The sequence below is a fragment of the Aquarana catesbeiana genome, linkage group LG04 (assembly GCF_042186555.1).
Source record: "Aquarana catesbeiana isolate 2022-GZ linkage group LG04, ASM4218655v1, whole genome shotgun sequence".
Classification (NCBI taxonomy): domain Eukaryota; kingdom Metazoa; phylum Chordata; class Amphibia; order Anura; family Ranidae; genus Aquarana; species Aquarana catesbeiana.
Window position 1 is genome coordinate 148,677,604 of NC_133327.1, and position 18,300 is coordinate 148,695,903.

An 18,300-nucleotide genomic window follows, 5' to 3' on the forward strand; every position below is an offset into this window, starting at 1 on the left:
CTCCTCTGCAACCGCCTCCACAGCAAAGCCACCGCTGTATTTAATATACGCATTTTTTGTAAACACCTTTGTAATAATTGTTAAAAAGGTTTACCTGAAAGTAATTTTGACATGGCTTTTACAGCTTTCTTTCATTTTGTGTCTATTTTTGTGACTGTATTACATATGGAGTTACATAAACTCTCCCTCTGGAGGCAGAGCAATCAGCATCAATGCTGAACTACTAAGAAAATCGAGTAGAGGATAAGCCACATTCGTCGTGTGCGAATAACTAGTGGTTACACCAGACTTTTTTAATCATGCCCTGCAGAATGCTATTTTATTAATTCAGTGTAAGGTGACTTACCTGCATAAGAAGCTGATGTATTTGCTCTGTAAGCTCTTGAATTCCAGGTTGTAGTGACTGGTTTTCTAAGCGTGGTGGTGCAGTAAAAATGTCTTCATTAACAGGGCCCCTAATAATGACAAAGATCGGCACCATACGTGTACTAACAGTTATTGTTTTATCATTGGGGCATTCAGTTACAAGTACAAAGTTAAGAAATTTTCCAATGTTAATTTGCAGTAGTTCGTCATAGGTATGGACAACTAGAGATTTATTAGTAGCTGAGACAAAAAAAACAGGTCTTAGTGCACTAAAAGCAAGTACACCACAATTTGGCATAGTCTACAATAATGTCCTGTATGGTTCTCTCTTACCAGCAAATAAAGATCAGAAATACAAATATAATGTTCATTGGCTGTTGGTGCTGATTACGCAGCGCCCTTAATGCATGAAAGTACAGGGCATAGGCTGTACTCACATCCTGACTTTGTGCCTGCCAATGATGAAAGATACTTTTCGACTCCAAGGGTTGATGAAACTAGACCAGCTGGTATCGATTGTGATATATTCCCCGTTGCGGGCACGGAATCGAATTGGGGAGAAGTCAAAAGGCTGCCCTCCATACTGCAGAACTAAAAAAAATAAAAATGATAAAAATATATAATTTTCATAAATACATACATACAGTGCCTTGAAAAATTTCCACATTTGGTCATGTTACAAACATAGTTGAGACTGTCAATCAGCTGGGGCTCCCTCCCCTGTCACAAATGTTCTCTTGGTGGTAAGAAAAACTTGCCAGAAGTGACTAAAGACAGTGTACAGAAATGACACTTTGTGCTCTGGATTGAGACAAGTACACACTATAGGAGGGGTATGCTTTGTTCAGATTTGATGTCTGAGGTTTACAACCACTTTAAAGTGCAGCTGTGAGCACAGAACTACAAAAATAAACTACAGTGATGCCTTTTATCTTAGTGGTTGTTGGCTCTCTCAATATTCTAGTTCATGCTGCCAGAGCAACTGCTATATCAATTCCTTTGCTCAGGGGGCAGTGCTGACAAATCCTTTACTAAACTTGTATTCAGCATTGTTGCTCTTGCATCCGCAATCCTAAGCTACAGGGAACTACAGGTGGAAGTGCCACTGCACCCAAAGGCAGCACTTTGCTCTAGTTATATTAAATTTCATCTGATTTTTTTTTTTTTTTAGGAAAAGCCTGGTTAGGACTGCCGTCTGCATGTCAAAGAACAGTAACGCACGAAAGCCTCTGCAACCAACCCTGCTACACCGAAGTGCTTCAGGAAAGGTGCAGATGTGCACAAAAGGGGCAACAGAAGATTTAGGCTTTATAACCAGGGTTGCTGCTCTTCCACACAATTCCAGTATCTTCATATACAAGTCTCCTTTCTTAATCATTAGGCAATTAAGCATAGAAAACTCCAATATCTGGAGCAAATTTGCTACAATATGGCCAATTTTAGCTCAAAGAACGCTTATGATCACTTTTGTAAATACATAATTATTTGATCCCCTGAAGATTTTGTAAGTATGCCCACTTACAAGGAAACGAAGGGTCTATAATTTTTAGCATAGGTATATTTTAAATGATCGAGACAGAATATCAACTAAAAATACAGAAAAAAAAAAAAAAAAACACAGGATACAAATGTTATAAATTGAGTTGCAGTTCAGTGAGTAAAATAAATATTTGATCCCCAAGCAAAACATGACTTTGTACTTGGTGGAGAAACCCTTGTTGACAAGCAAAAAGGTAAGAGGTTTCTTGTAGTTGGTGACCAGGTTTGCACACATCTCAGGAGGGATTTTGGTCCACTCTTCTTTACAGATCTTCTCTAAATCCTTAAGGTTTCTTGGCTGTCTCTTTGGCAACTCGAAGTTTCAGCTCCCTTCATAAATCTTCTATAGGATTAAGGTCTGGAGACTGACTAGGCCACTCCATTACCTTAACTACTTCAGCCCTGAAAGGATTTGGCCCCTTAATAACCAGGCCATGCGGCACTGCGGCACTTTATTTTCTTTACTTTCTGCTATAAATACATTAAAAAAATAATGTATTTATCAGTTAGGCCGATATATGTTCTTCTACATTTTTTTTTTTTTTTAAATATTGCAATAGGCGTATATCGATTAGTTTGTATAAAAGTTATCGGGTCTACAAACTATGGGATAGATCAGGGGAGTCCAAACTTTTTTCAAAGAGGGCCGACTATTTTGCCTGACATTCTTTGAACCATTAAAATTCAGTCTAGGTGTATTCATTTGAGCACCAATACACTGCCCAACATGAACTCTCTAGCCTTTGTGGCTTTGTGTGTGAGTAAAGAGATGAGCTTGGCGTGTTATTTGGATATACCGTATTTATTGGAGTATAACACGCACCTTCACTTTAAGAGGGAAGTTTCAGGAAGAAAAAAAAAACACCTTACATTTTAACCACTTCCTTACCAGGCCAATTCTGACATTTCTCTCCTACATGTAAAAATCTATTTTTTTGCTAGAAAATTACATAGAACCCCCAAATATTATATATGTTTTTTTAGCAAAGACCCTAGAGAATACAATGGCGGTTGTTATAACTTTTTATCTCACACGGTATTTGCGCAGGAATTTTTCCAACGCGTTTTTTTGGGAAAAAAACAGTTTTGTGTTTAAAAAAAAAAAACAAAACAGTAAAGTTAGCCCAATGTTTTTGCATATTGTGAAAGATGAAGTTACGCCGAGTAAATAGATACCCAACATGTCACGATTCAAAATTGCACACGCTCGTAGAATGGCGCCAATGTTCAGTACTTAAAAATCCCCATAGGCGACATTTGACATTTTTTTACTGGTTACATGTTTTGAGTTACAGAGGAGGTCTAGTGACAAAATGATTGCTCTCGCTCCAATGTTCGCGGCAATACCTCACATGTATGGTTTGAACACCGTTTTCATATGTGGGCGGGACTTACGTATGCGTTCACTTCTGCGTGCGAGCACACGGGGACAGCGGCGCTTTAAACATTTTTTTATTTTTTTTTATTGATAATTATATTTTGTTTTTTTTATTTTGACACTTTTTTGAAAAAAAAAAACATTTTTGATCACTTTTATTCCTATTACAAGGAATGTAAACATCCCTTGTAATAGGAATATAACATGACAGGTCCTCTTAATAGTGAGATATGGGGTCAATAAGACCCCATATCTCACCACTAGGCTGGGAAGCCTGAAATAAAAAAATAAAATAAAACAATCACCGCTTCCCAGCCGAAGCGGTGCCGTTTTTTTGAATGGAGAGGCCGGGCGTGACGTCATAACATCGCACCCAGCCTCCGATGATCATAGAGACTCCGGCAACCATCTGGTCCGCCGGAAATCTCTATGATCTACAACCGGCGCCGGCGGATCCGCTCTCCGCCTCACCGATCGTAACGGTGAGTCTATATTGTGAAAGATAATGTTACGCAGAGTAAATTGATACCAAACATGTCATGCTTCAAAATTGCGCCCGCTTGTGGAATGGCGACAAAACTTTGGCACTTAAAAATCTCCATTGGCAAGCTTTAAAAATTTCTACAGGTTACCAGCTTTGAGTTACAGAGGTCTGGAGATAGAATTATTGTTCTCGCTCCAACGATCGCAGCGATACCTCACGTGTGGTTTGAACACCGTTTTCATATGCGGGTGCGACTTATATATGCGTTCGCTTCTGTGCGCAAGCTCTATGGGATGGGGCACTTTAAAAATAATAATTTTCGGGGGCGTGGCTTGGATGGCTTCCCGGGCGGACGTGTTTCACTGAGGCTCCCGCTCCGACCTGCCTGCATAGAGCTGGAACCTGCACCTCTCCGCAGCAAAACATGGGCAAATCGCGCAAAAACAAAGAAACGGACCCCAGAGGACACACAACCCGTTCTTCCTCGGTCCCCCCGCCACTCATCACCGAGTATTTCGGGCAGGGAGCTACGGCCGGACACCACGAGGCCAAGATGGCGCCGGCACCACACACAGCAATCTCACCCTCTCCTCCTCCACAAGCCTCCGCGGACCGCAGGAGTAACAGGTACGGATCCGAGGGTGACCTGCCCGCCACCCATTCTCCGATCCCCCCTGCTGACCTCTCAATCGGCTCCCCCTCCGGAGGCCATGTCCTGGGCAGCTTATCACAAACTTTTCCCCCAAGCCTCATAGGGCCTGCGCCATCTGTATCCACCGGCCAGCTATCCCCCTCCTGGGACTCCTACGCCCCAGAATGGGACCCTCGTTCCATGCCGCAACGTTCCCAGCTACACAGGGATAGAGCCCCCTCTCTCTCCTTTCTTCAGAGAGATGCAGTCCAGGCCCCAGCACTTTCACAGGCCTCAAGGCCACCAGGATCCCAGGGGGCTTATTCACAACCCGGGAGCCCGCACGGCCCGTTGCTAACTAAGCATGCCAGCACTACCCCCTCTTCACTAACACCACAGAGGGGAACCCCCATACCAGCTACCTATTCAGCTATAGTGCAGGGCTCACATGCTCACATTCCATCAGACTCTGACCCTGACCCTGAAGCATGCACATCTTGGTGAGATTACGTCCGTTGTATGCCCACAAAACAGGACTTTCGCATGCTGATCCAAGAAGTACGGGACACTTGCAGGACTGAGATTAATATGCTTCGCACTGACCTTCACCAACTGTCCACTAAAGTCGCATCCTTAGAGGAGGAAACAAATGACACTAAATTTGAAATCTCACAAATTCACGACCGCTTAACCTCACAAGCCACTACCCTCAGAGACTTCCAACGTCACCTCGAGGACCTCGACAATAGAGGTAGGCGTAATAATATTAGGGTCAGAGGCCTACCGGAGGCGACACAAGAAGAAGACCTGAATGTGACTTTGCAAGCCATTTTCAATAACATTTTAGGCCGTCCGGAACACCAACGAGTTAAGTTGGATCGCGCGCACCGAGCCTTGCGCCCCCGTGGACCAGGATCCCGCCCACAGGACGTGATCTGCAGGGTACATAACTACACCCTCAAAGAGGACATTATGAGAAAGGCGCGAAACATGCATACCATTGATTTTGACGGGGCCTCTCTACAACTTTTCCCAGACCTCTCATGGATTACCCTTCAACAAAGAAGATCTTTGCAACCACTCCTCACCTTGTTAAGAGAGCATGACTTTCGCTATCATTGGGGTTTTCCCTTTAGCCTCACGGCAAAAAAAGATGGAAGGTCCACAACCCTCCGCTATCCGGAAGATCTCCAATTTTTCTGCAGAGAACTGGATATTCCGGTACCACCTACCCCTGGATGGGAACCGCTCCCAACACCCCCACCTCGCCCAGACCCTTGGATCCAAGTCGCAGGCCGGAAACGCACAAGACCGCGATCTGCGGGCCCTTCCCCACCATCCCATCAGAGATGAACTGCTGCTCATTTAAAGTCCTTACTCCAGACTGACTCCAGGTTTACTTGGTTAATCTTCCCCTACTTCTATACCTAGGAACCCGAAACCTTACTCTGCTCATCCTACCCATTTGTAGGGTGGACATATTCAGCAAACAGATCCTTTATCAAGTTAGCAACATATGTTTGAGTATGACTGTAAAGTTTTGATAGGATTTACTTAATGAACCGAGCTAGGCCACCCCCCCTCCTCCCCCCCCCCCACGCCCCTCCTCTTTCACACATACCCTCTCTCCCTCTCCCCTTCCTCCCCTTTTTCTCCCCCCCCCATCCCCCCCTCTTCTCCATTTACCTATACCCATTTGCCCACTCTCTCTCTCCCCTCCCCCTTACTTTGTGGGTTGGAGGAGGGGCGGGGCTAGTTGAGAGGGTTATCCCCTCCTTCCCTTAACCCTTTTTCTTCGCTACCCCCATGTCGGGGATCAAACTATAGGAGAATACTACCACGAAGAGAGGTATCCTTTGCACCTGTTTTTTTTTTTATTACAGTTTTTGAATTTGCAGGATACATCTTTCTATTGCTCCAAATTTTACGAATCAATAGCCTCAGTGGTTTATACTTTTATTCGGGTCATAACCAGGAATATAGGCATGTCGGTTGCCAGTTGATGCATGCAGGTTCCATGTTTTTTCTGTTATTCAGTTCCTCTTTTGCGAATTTAGATGCAGGCAGGTTCGGAGGGAGGTCGTCCCCTCGTTGGGTCCGTCCTCTCCTCCCCCCCCGGGGCTCTCCGAATGGCTCCTTCCTCTATTTTTTCTGACAATGGCACTTCCGCCTCCGATGTCAGAGGGGGCCCTTCGGAGTCTCCCACCCCATCACTCTATGTAGGTGGGTTATATTGTGAATGGTTAACTAAACTTGACTTTGTACTAATTCTTGTGTTTTTTTTCTGTTTTTCACTCTTTTTTTTCTGCTCTCCCTCTACTGTTACTCCCGTTCCTCTTCTCTTTCTCAATTTCCTGGGTGCCGCTCGCCTCCGGGACCTGGTTCGGGTACGGGGGGTCCCAGACCTCCAAACCGTAATCAACAAGGAGACCCAATATAGGGACATCCTATATTCCAAGACTCTACTACGCCCACTAGGTAAGCAACCGTCTCTTCCCGCAACATACCCACCATGATTGACATATTTTCACTAAACGTAAAGGGCCTTAACTCAAATACTAAGAGAAGCCTAGCGCTACGAGAGTTCAAACGGTCCAAAGCTGACATTATTTTCATTCAGGAGACCCACCTTGATAAAACGGGCACTATGACATTTGCACGGCGACAATACCCTCATATATACCAGGCCTCTGGCCCACATAAACGGGCAGGGGTGGCAATTCTTTTTAGACAAGGCTCCCCCTTCCAGTTACAATCCCTATACTCTGACCCACTAGGACACTACCTCATCCTCCGAGGCCTTTGGGGAGGAGCGAATATCACTCTTTGCAACATCTATGCTCCAAACACAAATCAAATCCCCTTTTTGTCTAAGGTCTTCGATCGCCTGTTTGAGGCCTCCCATCAATACCTGGTGATTGGAGGAGATTTTAACCTTGTTCATTCTCCGGGTCTTGATAAACACTCAGTGGGTCAGAGGAAAACCCAAGTAACAACCAATAAAATGGCCGCCCAGTTTCGCCAACTAATTAGGAAATATGCCCTGTTTGATACATGGCGCACTACCTATCCTTCTGCCAAACAATTTACTTTCTATTCTCATCCCCATATGTCCCACTCACGATTGGATTATTTTTTTGTCAACGCCCCGACTCTGCGAACATGCATGAACCCAGACATTCAGGCCATTTCTTGGTCGGATCATGCCCCGATTACACTCTCCCTGACACTTTCCCCAAGCTCCTTTCGTAAATGCCATTGGCGTCTAAACGATTTTCTACTTAAACATGACCCATCTAGAATAGAATTAGAGCAAACTTTGAAACTCTACTTTGCGGAAAATGCCACCTCTGAGATCTCCACCTCAACTCTGTGGGAGGCCCATAAGACGGTCTTTCGAGGCCAATGCATTTCACTCTCTACTGCCTTAAAAAGAAACGCTAATACAACACGCAGCGCCCTTTTAGACAGACTTAAACATCTGGAAGCGCGTTTGCTCGCATCTCCGTCCTTAGCAACCCTTAGAGAACTCACTAGTGTTCGGGCTGGATTGAAAGATATCGAGATGGGTAAAATAGAAAAAGCGTTAATTAGGCTTAGACAGACGTATTACGACAAAGCCAACAAATCACATACGCTTCTGGCGAAACAGCTTCGCGATAAAGTAGCAACTACTACAACTACACAACTTAGGGAGGCAAATGGGGTCCTTCAGTCCCACCCTAATAAAATAGCACAACTTTTTCATGACTTTTATTCTGCACTGTATAATGACCCGAGTGTTCCGCACAACCCACCCCCTCCTGACCTATCCCAGGCCATCCATACTTATCTAGCGGAAACGGATACTCCTAGGCTTACCTCCTCTGCTCTGGAGACTCTTAATGCCTCCGTTACGGAGGAGGAGGTGACAGAAACAATCAAACTGTTACCAAACAATAAGGCCCCCGGGCCTGATGGACTACCATACCTCTATTACAAGACGTTCCTACCACATTTACTCCCCCATATGACAAACCTTTTTAACTCATTTCTCTCTGACACACCCATTCCCAGAGATATGCAAAATTCTTACCTGACATTAATCCCAAAACCAGGGAAAGACCATACTCTTCCGGCCAATTACAGACCAATAGCACTCCTCAACACAGACTTAAAAATCTTTACGAAACTGCTGGCAAACAGACTAAACAATTTTATGCCATCCCTGGTCCATAGGGACCAGGTGGGTTTTATCCCTTGCCGACAGGCTGGGGATAACACCAGGAGGGTTATTGACCTGGTGGAGGTTGCGAACAGAAATTCAACGGAGGCAATACTGCTCAGCCTGGATGCCGAAAAAGCCTTTGACAGGCTGGGCTGGCCTTTCCTGTTCGCGACTCTCAATCGGGCCGGTATTGAGGGCCCATTCCTTCGAGCTATTACCCACCTATACTCGGCCCCAACAGCCCAGGTTCGCACTAACTTTGCCACCTCCCCTACCTTTCTGATCTCTAATGGGACCCGGCAAGGCTGCCCACTCTCCCCTCTGTTATATGCCCTATGCATTGAACCATTAGCAGCCCATATCAGAAATAATCCAAGTATTCATGGTATTCCAGTCCGTACTAGAGAATTCAAGATCTCCTTATTTGCGGATGATGCTCTTCTCACTCTCGCCCAACCTCATATATCCCTCCCAAATTTACAAGTAGAGCTGGAAAGGTATAGCGTCCTTTCGGGTTATAAAATTAACGGCTCCAAGACGAAGGCTCTCCCTCTTAATCTATCCCCCCAAACATTATCCACACTCTCGCAAACATTTCCATACTCTTGGCGGTCCTCCTCCCTAAAATACCTGGGGATACATATAACATCCACATACGATACACTATACAAAGCTAACTTCCCCCAAATGTTCACCTCTATCAGAGCTTCCCTAACCAAATGGAAATCTCTGAAACTGTCCCTTTTTGGTAGACTTGCAACCTTGAAGATGACGATACTACCCAGACTTCTATATCTTTTTGAGACACTCCCCATTCCCATTCCGTGTTCACACCTAAAAAAACTTCAAGCCGACCTGATAAACTTTTTCTGGAACTATAAAAGACATTGAGTTGCTAGATCTGTTTTATATGCCCCACGTAACCAGGGTGGATTGGCGTTTCCCAACATAGCTAAGTACTACCTGGCAGCTCAACTAAGACCTATAGCCTCCTGGTGCTCCCTACATGCTTACAATAGGTGGACACAGATAGAAAAGCTGTGGCTGGCCCCCATACACCCAAATTCCATGCTTTGGAGCTCTGATATACCCCCCAGCAGCATACAACTGCTAGGACCGATGGCTCTACTACGTACCTTATGGCGACGGGCTAAATTGAAATATCCGCTCACCACCACATCCTCCCCAGTCACTTCATTTCTATTCACGCCCAATATTCCTGACAGCTTAACTTCACAGATGTCCCACTTTTGGATGGATAAGGCCATATTCCGTTATGGACAACTAATTGATCCTAAAACCAGAATGTTGCGACCCTTCCTAGACCTGCAAAAGTCTTTTGATATCCCCAAACAAGCCTTCTTCGGTTACCTACAACTATGCCATTATGCACAATCACTGGGGTCGAATTTGAGATTTTCCCCCCTCACAGACTTTGAAAAGCTTTGTTTGGAGGGTTCGTCCCCTAAAGGCATGATCTCCCGCACCTATCAGATACTGATCACAGATTTCTCACCAGACGGGCCGCGACATTCATATATGGCTAAGTGGGAGCAGGCGCTGGGCACAGAGTTATCCTTAAGGACCTGGCAATCCATATGGACCCAGGCCACCAAAAGCTCCATATGCACGCTTTATAAAGAGAATCAATTTAAGATTCTATATCACTGGTATCAGACCCCTGACCTGCTCCACTCCATATACCCTACGGCCGACTCTCGTTGTTGGAGATGCTATAAAGATAGGGGAACACTATTTCATGTCTACTGGACCTGCCCTCTAATCATTCCCTACTGGAATATGTTTCATTCCCTGCTCCAGTCAATCTTTGATGTTGAAATGCTCCTCGACCTTTCTTTTGGGCCTTCCACCTGCCACCTTCTCTAAAGTGTCCAAAAAACTCAGCCCATGTGCTTACTGCAGCACGCTGCCTGGTGGCCCTAAAGTGGAAAAAAAGAGAGCCCCCCTCGCTAACTGAGTTGCATTCCAGGATCAGAGATGTCAAGAGAATGGAATATCTCACGGCCTCATTAAATGACACACTTGACAAACATAATCGTATCTGGGAACTCTGGGTTTTGTTGGAGACCCCTGTGACCTGAAGGTATATGTTGTTTATGTATTAATGAACCGCTCTCCGCCGGCCTGGTCCGGACCCTGGGAGGCGAGTGGCCCCCCCCCCCCCCTTTTTTTTTTTCTCTCCGTCTTTCTCTTCTTTCTTCCTTCTTCTCTATATCTGAGAATCTATATGTTTAAGCATATGGTACTAGTGTATACATTGTTTGAGATGTATTATTATCCAGTAAATCCACTTCTTTTTATCACTAACTGTCTATACGGTAAAGATTTGCCGCCCAACATGTGAATGATAACGTGCCAAATTGAACTGTGATATTATGATCTCTGTCTCTTTATGTACCCAATGCTGAAATGCTGTATTTGTTTTTCTGTGGAAAAATAATAAAAAATGTCAGTTAATTAAAAAAAAAAAAAAATATATATAATTTTCTATTATTTATTTTAAGTTTTATTTTTACACTGTCCTTTTTAAAAAATAAAATGTGGGTCACTTTTATTCCTATTACAAGGAATGTAAACATCCCTTGCAATAGAAAAAAAAGCATTACAGAACCTCTTAAATGTGAGATCTGGGGTCAAAGACCTCACATCTCAAATTTACACTAAAATGCAATAAAAAAAAAAAAATTAAATGTAATTTAAAAATCAAAAAAATTCCCCTTTAAGCTTGGCTCCGGTAAGTGGAGGAGACAACCAGAGCACGGCGGGAGGTCCCTCTCTCGCCCCCGATAAAAGTGATCTTGTGGTGAATCCGCTGCAGGGACCACTTTTATCATAAAGAGAAATGCACTATGTTCCTGAAAATACAGATACGGCGATTTGCCTGAAGTGGTTAAGATCTGTGCCCAAGAACCAATTTTTGAGACTTGTACCAATAGAAATGATTTGCTCCAGGAAGCTTCTGTTCTTAAACTAAAATTCTTGGAAGCCAGCTGAATTAGAAGCTTTAAAATAAAATGCAGATGAGAGAGCCAGAGAAGATCTACTGGTTCCCAGAGTCAATGGCTGGAATGACTCTTCCAGGTTTGCTCTTTTCACTACCTATTTGAATCAGCATTTCTCTGTGAAGAAGATTATGTGACAACATTGGGGTGTGCTTCGAAACAATAGAGTTTTGGGGTCCCACCTTCCGGAGAACCCCCAGGTAGTTTATAAAAGGTGTTCCGCCATTGAGGTTGCAGATGGCGCCTAATATAGAGCCCCCTAAAAAAACTTTCATTCTTTCAGAATATGGATGGTTTCTTTACTTGTAGGAAGTAAATAAACCCTATATGTAAAATCAATGCACATAAATGTAGAAAGACCGACTCTTTGGAATCTTGTTTTACTCATGAACGGTTTCCCATTAAACCCTTTATCACTTGTACATCTAAGAACATTGTTTATATTATTCGTTGTTCCTGTGGGCTTCAGTATATTGGCCGCACAATTCGGATGCTTCAGACTAGATTGAGCGAACATGTGGCTAACATTAAGAAAGGGTTCCCGAAATAGTTTATCCAAGCATTATGATCTATGACATAATCGTACTGCGTTTTTGGGTATTGATAGGTTCACTAGTAACTGGAGAGGTAGCAATGTGATTAAAGAAGTTTCATGTTTAGAAACAAAATGGTTCTTCCAGGTTAAAACATACACCCCATTCGGTATGAATATCGAGTGGGATATGAACTCGTTCATTAATAAGTAAAATTGTTATCGGTCAATTAGTGTGCCCTTTATGTGTAATCTGTCTTCCTCTTTTTAATATAAGCAATTACTCACCTGGATAATTTATGGACTATGCATATGGACAATGAACTACTTCAGATCCGTGCTATAGCTGAATGGCGGCTACAGCGTGGATCTACATTGCCAGGACTAGGTCTATTGACGTCCTCCCCTTTTCTTGCTCCCCACACGCTCTCGTGAGTGCGCATTGGGGAAAATCTGTGTTGGCCATGTCCCTTAGACACAGCCAATCACAGATCGCTGTAAATGGCTAATCACAGCGGCCGTTTACAGCGAGATCGGCGTGGCCAATGAGAGATGATCTCAAATGTAAACATATGAGATCTCATTGCCGGCTCTCCCTCCTCACACAGAAACAGTGTGAGGAGGGAGAGCTTCTATGAAGAATCGCGAGTGCTTTTACGGGGAAAAAAAAAACAAACAAAAAAACAGTGTGCCCAATCAGTACCACAGTGAAAATTAGCATCTATAGCTAGTGCCATCTGTGCCCACCTGTGCGCATCAGTGCCCAGCTGTGCCGCCTCATCAGTGCCCAGCTGTGCAATTAATCAGTGCACATCTGTGCTCATCAGTGCTAGCTCATCAGTGCCCATCAGTGCAGGCATAGCACACACCTGTGCAGTCTGATCAACACCAGCAACCAATGTCCAAAAGATGCTTTTCCGCCAAGGAGGCATACCAAATACTTTCCACGGCCGACAAGAGCAACGAGGAACTCTCTTTTTCAGATTCCCTTTCAAATTCGGATTCTGAGTCTGACGTAAATTATGAGCCAGTCCCCAGTAGTGGAACACTGACAGACTCAAAGGAGGAAGATATTCTGCCTGCCAAACGACGGCGTTCTGGTGAGGAGGCAGTGGCATCCACTAGCACTGCAGTACCTTGGCAAGGAAGGCCACGTACCAGTGGGGTGTCACCTCAGCCCCAAAGGGTTAGGACCCATGCCAGCCTTCCCTATGCCCTTCAGAACCCCTTGTGGATTCCTCCTAATTCAGGAGAAGCCAACGTTCCCCGTTTCACTGCCCAGCCAGGAGTCCACGTGGACACGGAGAATTTTTCCCCAATTTTTTAATTTAATTTTTACGTAGGACATGTTAGCATCAATTGTGGCCCAGTGCAACCTGTATGCACAGCAATTTATTTTGAAAAATCCAACATCCTATTATGCCTGTCCCTACGAGTGGAGAGACCTAACAGTGGAGGAGTTGAAGGTTTTTTTGGGCCTCACATTTAATATGGGACTTACCAAAAAAAAAAATGAATTGCGTTCCTATTGGTCAACCCACCCCATCTACCACATGCCGATCTTCTCCGCAGTAATGCCCAGAACCAGATATCTGATGATCATGAGGTTCCTACATTTCAGTGATAATACCCAGTGCCCCTTCCCTGAAATGACCCAAATGATGACAGGCTTTACAAAATTGGGCCAATACTAAATTATTTTTCAGAAATATTCCCCCAGTTTTTTTACCCCGGAACAACACGTGTGGATGAGTCCCTTGTTAAATTTAGCGACAGGCTTAAAATTAAGCAATTTATCCCCAGGAAAAAGGCCTGCTATGGGGTGAAGGTGTACAAATTATGTGACCGAGCCACGGGGTACACATATGCCTTCATAGTGTACGAAGGGAAGGACACCCAGCTGCAGCCCCCTAATTGCACGGAGTACTTGGGATCCAGCGGGAAAGTGGTTTGGGACCTCATATACCCCCTACTCAATAAAGGATACCACTTGTACGTAGACAACTTCTACACAAGTCTGCCCCCATTCACAACCTTCACCGGAAGACGCTAGCATGTGGCACCAGAAGAAAAAACCGGAAGGGCTTTCCTCAAAGACTTGTCAATATGAAGTTGAGAAGAGGAGAGACGGCAAGTCTGCGAAACAAGGAGATTCTGGCAGTGAAGTGGAGGGACAGAAGGGATGTCTACATGTTGTCTTCGATCCACAATAACATCTACGTGGAAATCCCCAGAAGGAATGGCCCCATCCAAAAACCAACATGCATCCATAAATACAATTTGTTTATGGAGGGAGTCGACTTCAACAACCAAATGCTCGAACCATACCTTGCCACAAGACAGACATACCATTGGTATAAAAAAAAGTAGCAATTTATTTTTTTCAATTGGCCATATTCAATTCCTATATCATTTACCGCAACTCCACCCAAAACCCCCAAGCCTTCCTTGGCCACCAGGAGGAAATTTACACTGCCCTTATATTCCCGAACGGCCCACCAGAAAACATCCGATCAGATGTTCTTAGTTGACTCTCCAAACGCCACTTTCCCGATAAAATCCCTCCCAAACCAACAGGCCAAAGACGTCAAAAAAGATGTAGGGTGTGTACCAGTAGGAGGAGTCAGAAGAGACATCTTATTGTCCCCATTTTCCTTCTCAACCAGGCCTCTGCATAGGTGACTGTTTTCGGCGTTACCATACTTCAGTAAATTATTAGTGAAGTATGGTAAACGTAAGCCTCAGTTCCTGCCATTTACCCTCACACCCCTTATGCCACTGCCTGCTCTGTAACTAACCCTGGCCTGTTATTCGACCATGCTTCTGCCTAACGATTCTGTACATACCTCTGCCTGATCTGGAACTGACCTTGGACTGTTTGACCATGTTATTTGCCTGCCTCTTGGCCTGATCTTGTACCCTGCAACTGGACTAGTGGGATTCAACACAGGGGGTTGGACATATGTCAGGGGCTCCAGAATAGTTTTTCTGGATGAAGAAAACAATTTATTTCATTTTTGCTTTCCTAGATTAGGGTCTGGAGACTTCAAAGAGATTTGGGTGGGAGAAGCCTCTACCCCTGTCCCCATTCTGTCCTGAACGAGGCCGTGCTTCTGCCTGCTGCCTGTAGGACTTACTGCCATCATGCCTCTACCTGTCGCACTGACCACAGCACATGGACCATGTTCCTGCCTACTACCAGGACCAATATTTTTGGCACTGCTGATAATACCTCTGCCTGCACTGACCCTGGACTGCATATGGACAGTATTTCCTGCCTGCTGCCTGAACAATTGTGTTCGCTGTTGCTAACCAAGTCCCTGCCTGCTGCCTGGACCAGTGCTAGCCTTCTGTGGACAACTGCGCTACTAAAACCGCAAGTAATCTTTTGTTTACCCTTTGCTCAGCATAATGTATTTTGGGGTGTAATTCTTGGCATGTGTTCCTTGCATGTTGGATCTCTGTATGTGACCAGGCTGTGTAAAAGTCCCACACATTTGGTATCGCCATACTCAGGAGTGGAAGAATGTATTTTGGGGTGTCATTTTTGCTATGTAAATGCTATGAGTTGGAAATATCTTATAAACGGACAACTTTGTTAAAAAAAAAAAAAAAATGTGTTTTCATTTTTTTCCCCCCACATTTTCCAAAAACTTCTGGAAAAAAAAATGAACCATTCAAAAGACTCATTATGCCTCAGATTATGTGTTGGGGCGTTAGCTTTCCAAAATGAGGTCATTTTGTGGGCATTTCCATTGTCCTGGTGCTCTAGGGCCTTCAAAAATGTAATAGGTAGTCAACAAGTTAGATGTGCAATTTATGCTCCTTGAACACCTGATGGTGCTCCTTGCATGTTGGCCCTCTGTATGTGGCCAGGTAGTGAAAAAGTACCACACGTGGTATCGTAATACTCAGGAGGAGGAGCAGAATGTATTTTGGGATGTCATTTGTGGTATGCACATTCCATGTGAGAGAAATAAGCTGTTACAATGACAATTTTGTGGAAAAAAATAAAATAAAATCTTAATTTTGCAAAGAATTGTGGGAAAAAAACGATAACTTCAAATAACTCACCACGCCTCTTACTAAATACTCTGGAATGTCTACTTTCCAAAAAGGGGTCATTTGGGGGGCATTTGTACTTTTCTGGCTTGTTGGGGTCTCAAGAAATGAGACTGCAAGTACATCAGATGTGATCATTTTTTATGATTTGCACCATAGCTTGTAGACTAACTTTCACACAGACCACATAATATCCACTAATTTGGGTTATTTTTACCAAAGAGATGTAGCAGTAAAAATTGTGGCCAACATTTATGAAGAAAAATTGCTAATTTGCAAAATTTTATCACAGATTCGAAAAATTGTTTTTTTTCTAAATTTTCTGTCTTTTTTCATTCATAGCGCAAAAAATAAAAAAACAGAGGTGATCAAATACCACCAAATGAATGCTCTATTTGTATGAAAAAAAAAAGGACAAAAAAAATCATTTGGGTACAGTGTTGCATGACTGAGTAATTGTCATTCAAAGTGTGAGAGACCTGAAAGCTGAAAATTGGTCTGGGCAGGAGGGGGTTTAAGTGCCCAGTAAGCAAGTGGTTAATTAGCGCTGCACCATTTCAATATATTTACTGGTAATGGCGATGATCTGTGATTTTAAGGGGGACTGCAACATTGCAGCAGACAGATCTGACCCCAAATGACACTTTTTGTGGACCAGTGACATTATTACATTTATCAGGGCTATAAAAATGCACTGATCAATGTAAAAACACTAGGGGGCGGTCAAGGGGTTAAGTGTGTTCCCTTGGTGTGTTCTAACTGTTCCTGATCACTGGGAACAGAAGATCTGACATGTCATCTGGCAGAATGGGGAATCGTCTTGTTTACATAGGCAGTTCCCCGTTCTGCCTCTGTACACCGCAATCACGGGTTGCACACTATCTTCTGTGCAAAGACTGGCACACACCTATGGCGGTTTATCTGACCACAGCACTCTTTCCCAATCCTTCTCTGAATCATTTAGATGTTCATTGGCAAACTTACAATCCATGGCGGCATATTGTGTTACCAATGGTTTGTTTGGGGACGGTGGTCCCAACTGCCTTGAGATCATTCACAAGCTTCTCCCTTGTAGTAGTTCTGAGCGGATCCCTCACTTTTCTCATGATCATCCTTACCCAATGAGACAAAATCTTGCATGGAGCTCCAGACCGAGGGCGATTGATGGGTATTTTGTATTTCTTCCATTTGCGAAAAAAACGCTCCAACAGTTGTCTCCTTCCCACCAAGCTTCTTGGCTTTTTGTCTTGTAGCCCATTTCAGCCTTGTGCAGGTCTACAATCTTGTCTGACATCCTTTGACAGCTCTTTGGTCTTGCCCATGATGATAAGGTTTGACGGGAAAAAAAATTCTGCGGACAGGTGCCTTTTATACACAACGATTTGTTGTTAGGAGCACCTTATTAAATTGACAGGACTAATCTGTGTACCACATACTTTAGCTAGTCGGTTGGTAGGGGATCAAATACTTATTATACACACTGAACTGCAACTCAAATTTATAACACTTGTATTTTGTGGTTTTTTTTTTTTTCTAGATTTTTGATTGATATTCTGTCTATACATTTAAAATACACCTAAAGAAAAAAAAAAGTATAGATCCTTCATTTCTTTGTAAGTGGGCAAACGTACAAAATCTTCGGGGATCAAATAATCCTTTTTCCCACTATACCTATAAAAATCCAAGGAAGGCAACTCAAGAAATTGCAATGGTAAATACCCTGCCAGTTTAAATCACCCAGAACATACTGGGACCTGTAGTTCATAATAGTATGGCTCACACATACTTGAAAGTAAATTTGACAATACGTTACTTTGTTAGATGCCTCAGCTGGAAGCTGTCATTCTCAAATCATACTAGTTCTGGTGCTGTGAACCTATTCAGCATCACTGCACACACCAGTGACTCAGAACTAGTATGCAGCATAGAAGGTCAGCTTCTACCTGAGGTTTTGCGATGGATTTACTGCAAGTTTGGGTGGAAGGAAACAAAAGTTCACATGAAAGCCAAGTTCACCTTTTCAGCTAGAATTTTACTTTTCATAATAAAATAGAAACCTTTTACAATGTCCTTTCTGA

The 18,300-nt window shown here is 43.7% G+C and overlaps 1 protein-coding gene across 2 annotated transcripts in view; it reads right to left on the reverse strand.

Annotated features, from left to right (window-relative positions):
• The window catches only part of PER2 (period circadian regulator 2), a 132,141-nt gene that overhangs the window by 64,078 nt on the left and 49,763 nt on the right, over positions 1 to 18,300 (reverse strand). For both annotated transcript variants that reach the window (XM_073625862.1, XM_073625861.1), the window contains exons 11-12: positions 804 to 957; positions 347 to 455 (exon numbers count right to left, since the gene is read on the reverse strand). In XM_073625862.1, coding sequence (XP_073481963.1) covers positions 347 to 455; positions 804 to 957 — 263 coding nt within the window. The remainder of the gene's footprint in view (positions 1 to 346; positions 456 to 803; positions 958 to 18,300) is intronic.